At 40.0% G+C, this 2,038-nt stretch overlaps 1 protein-coding gene across 1 annotated transcript; it reads left to right on the plus strand.

Annotated features, from left to right (window-relative positions):
• The first annotated feature begins 944 nt into the window (after positions 1 to 944).
• Positions 945 to 1,547, plus strand: LOC109214972. Its single transcript, XM_019378953.1, has one exon. It carries the CDS (start codon positions 945 to 947, stop codon positions 1,545 to 1,547), a length of 603 nt encoding a protein of 200 aa, XP_019234498.1.
• Positions 1,548 to 2,038: the final 491 nt, after the last annotated feature.

A 2,038-nucleotide genomic window follows, 5' to 3' on the forward strand; every position in this document is an offset into this window, starting at 1 on the left:
CAGAGGCCCATTGATGAAGAAGACTCCGGAGGATATAGTTATAATTCTTGATGAGTTGTCTGAAGATGCAAATCAGTGGCCCTCTGAGAGTGCTGAAAGAAGAAGATCAATTGGTGTTCACCATGTTGATGCTAATACATCTATGCAGGTATAGCTTGATGTTATGGCTAAAAATATACGGAAGCTCACCATAGCTTCGATACAAAGTGAGCCTCACGCAGCTTGTGATATATGTGGAAGATGACACCCTACTCATAAGTGTCGGGCCTCAACTGAGGAAGTGAATGCTGTGCGAAATTATAATTTTAATGCAATGGGTTAGAAGCACCCCGATTTTTCATGGAGTTCACCTGGGGGTACTGCGAATGCATGGCAACAAAACAACCCCAGATTTCAGGGACAAGGAGCTCCTGGTTTCATGAATCAACAGAGGCTACAGTTTTAGCCTCAACAGCCCAATCAGCCTGGTCTAGAAGATCTTATGAAAGCTTTCATTATGAAAACTAATGAAAGATTTGAAGTACAAGGGGCAACAATTCTAAAATTAGACAAGACAATTGCAACAATATTATCTGAGAGGGTTCCAGGAACTCTCTCGGCTGATATTGAAAGAAATCCCAAAGAAACGGTGAATGATGTAACCGTGAGAAGTGGCAAGTGTTGAAAGATCCCACCCCAATCCAAAAAGATGTGATACTTGAAAAAGAAAGTGGGGAGCAGTTGAAGAATGATGTTGATAAGAAGAAAAAAGGCCAGAAGAAAGCTGAGAAAAGAAGGAAGAAGAAAATTCGAGAAGGGAGGAACCTGGGGAAAGCGAGCATATGCCTGCTTTACCTTTTCTCCAAAAGCTATGTAGAGAAAAGTTGGAATAGCGATTTGAGAGATTTCTGGACGTGCTAAAACAGGTTCATGTAAACTTTCCATTCACATAAGTGCTCTCACAAATGCCTGCCTATGTTAAGTTCTTGAAGGAGATCCTGACGAAGAAGAGGATAATAGAGGAGACTGCAGTGGTCAAGCTCACAGAGCATTGCAGCGCGATATTGCAAAATAAACTCCCACAAAAGTGTGGAGATCCAGGGAGTTTTACTATACCTTGCTCATTAGGAACTATTAATTTTAATAAATCTTTATGTGACTTTGGTGCCTCAATTAATTTAATGCCTCTATCTATTTACAGGAAACTGGAGAAGGAGATTGAAGAGATAAGGTCTTCACCAATATCTTTGCAGCTGGCAGGCCAAACGACTTTAATACACGAGGGGATAGTGGAAGATGTGTTAGTTCGGGTGGATAAGTCTGTATTTCATGTAGATTTTGTAGTGGTGAAAATAGAGGAAAACAAGGAGGTCACTCTCATCCTAGGAAAACCATTCTTAGCGACGGGCATAGCTATATTAGATATACAAGAGAGAAAACTCATGCCTAGAGTGGGTGAGGAAATTGTGACTTTCAAGATGGATGTAGAAAAGGGGGCGCAAAAGGACAAACCAGCTGCAAGTGTTGAGTGGAAAATAAAGGGCTCGAAAGAGAAGGTTGGTGAGTGAGAAAGATAAGTGTGTACCCAAAAAAGGCCGAGAAGCAGTTGTCTGCATGGATGTGTGCATTAGTTCGGGCACGAGGAATGGAGCCCGACTTCGACTCAGATTCGGACTAGATATTCAGGGAAGTTTCCTTTACCTTATGCTTTTTAATTGTGTGTCATAGGGACATGCCACAACTTAAAGAGTGGGATGTGGAACATTTGTATGTTGTATGTATATGTGTTTCTTTTTGTTAGTTTTAGTAGCTAGAAAAATTGGGGGGGGAAAATATTAAAATTTTAAAAAAAAATTAATTTTTCCCGACGATGGATATCATCGACAGGTTTCTTGAGGGATTTAAGTCGAAGGAAAAACACAAAAAGATTTTCTTTTGTAGGTAGTGTAACAATTCCTACTTGATTTTTCTTTATGCCACGTTTCTTTTACAAGGGTTTTGTTTGAACTGGGTGTAGTTAGTTTTTATTTTGTTAGGAGTAGGAAACCTTGTGCTATAA

This window comes from Nicotiana attenuata, unplaced genomic scaffold (assembly GCF_001879085.1).
Source record: "Nicotiana attenuata strain UT unplaced genomic scaffold, NIATTr2, whole genome shotgun sequence".
NCBI lineage: Eukaryota > Viridiplantae > Streptophyta > Magnoliopsida > Solanales > Solanaceae > Nicotiana > Nicotiana attenuata.

Excerpts from the sequence above, each read along its gene's own strand:
- LOC109214972 (XM_019378953.1), top strand. The coding sequence starts at position 945 with ATGCCTGCCTATGTTAAGTTCTTGAAGGAGATCCTGACGAAGAAGAGG.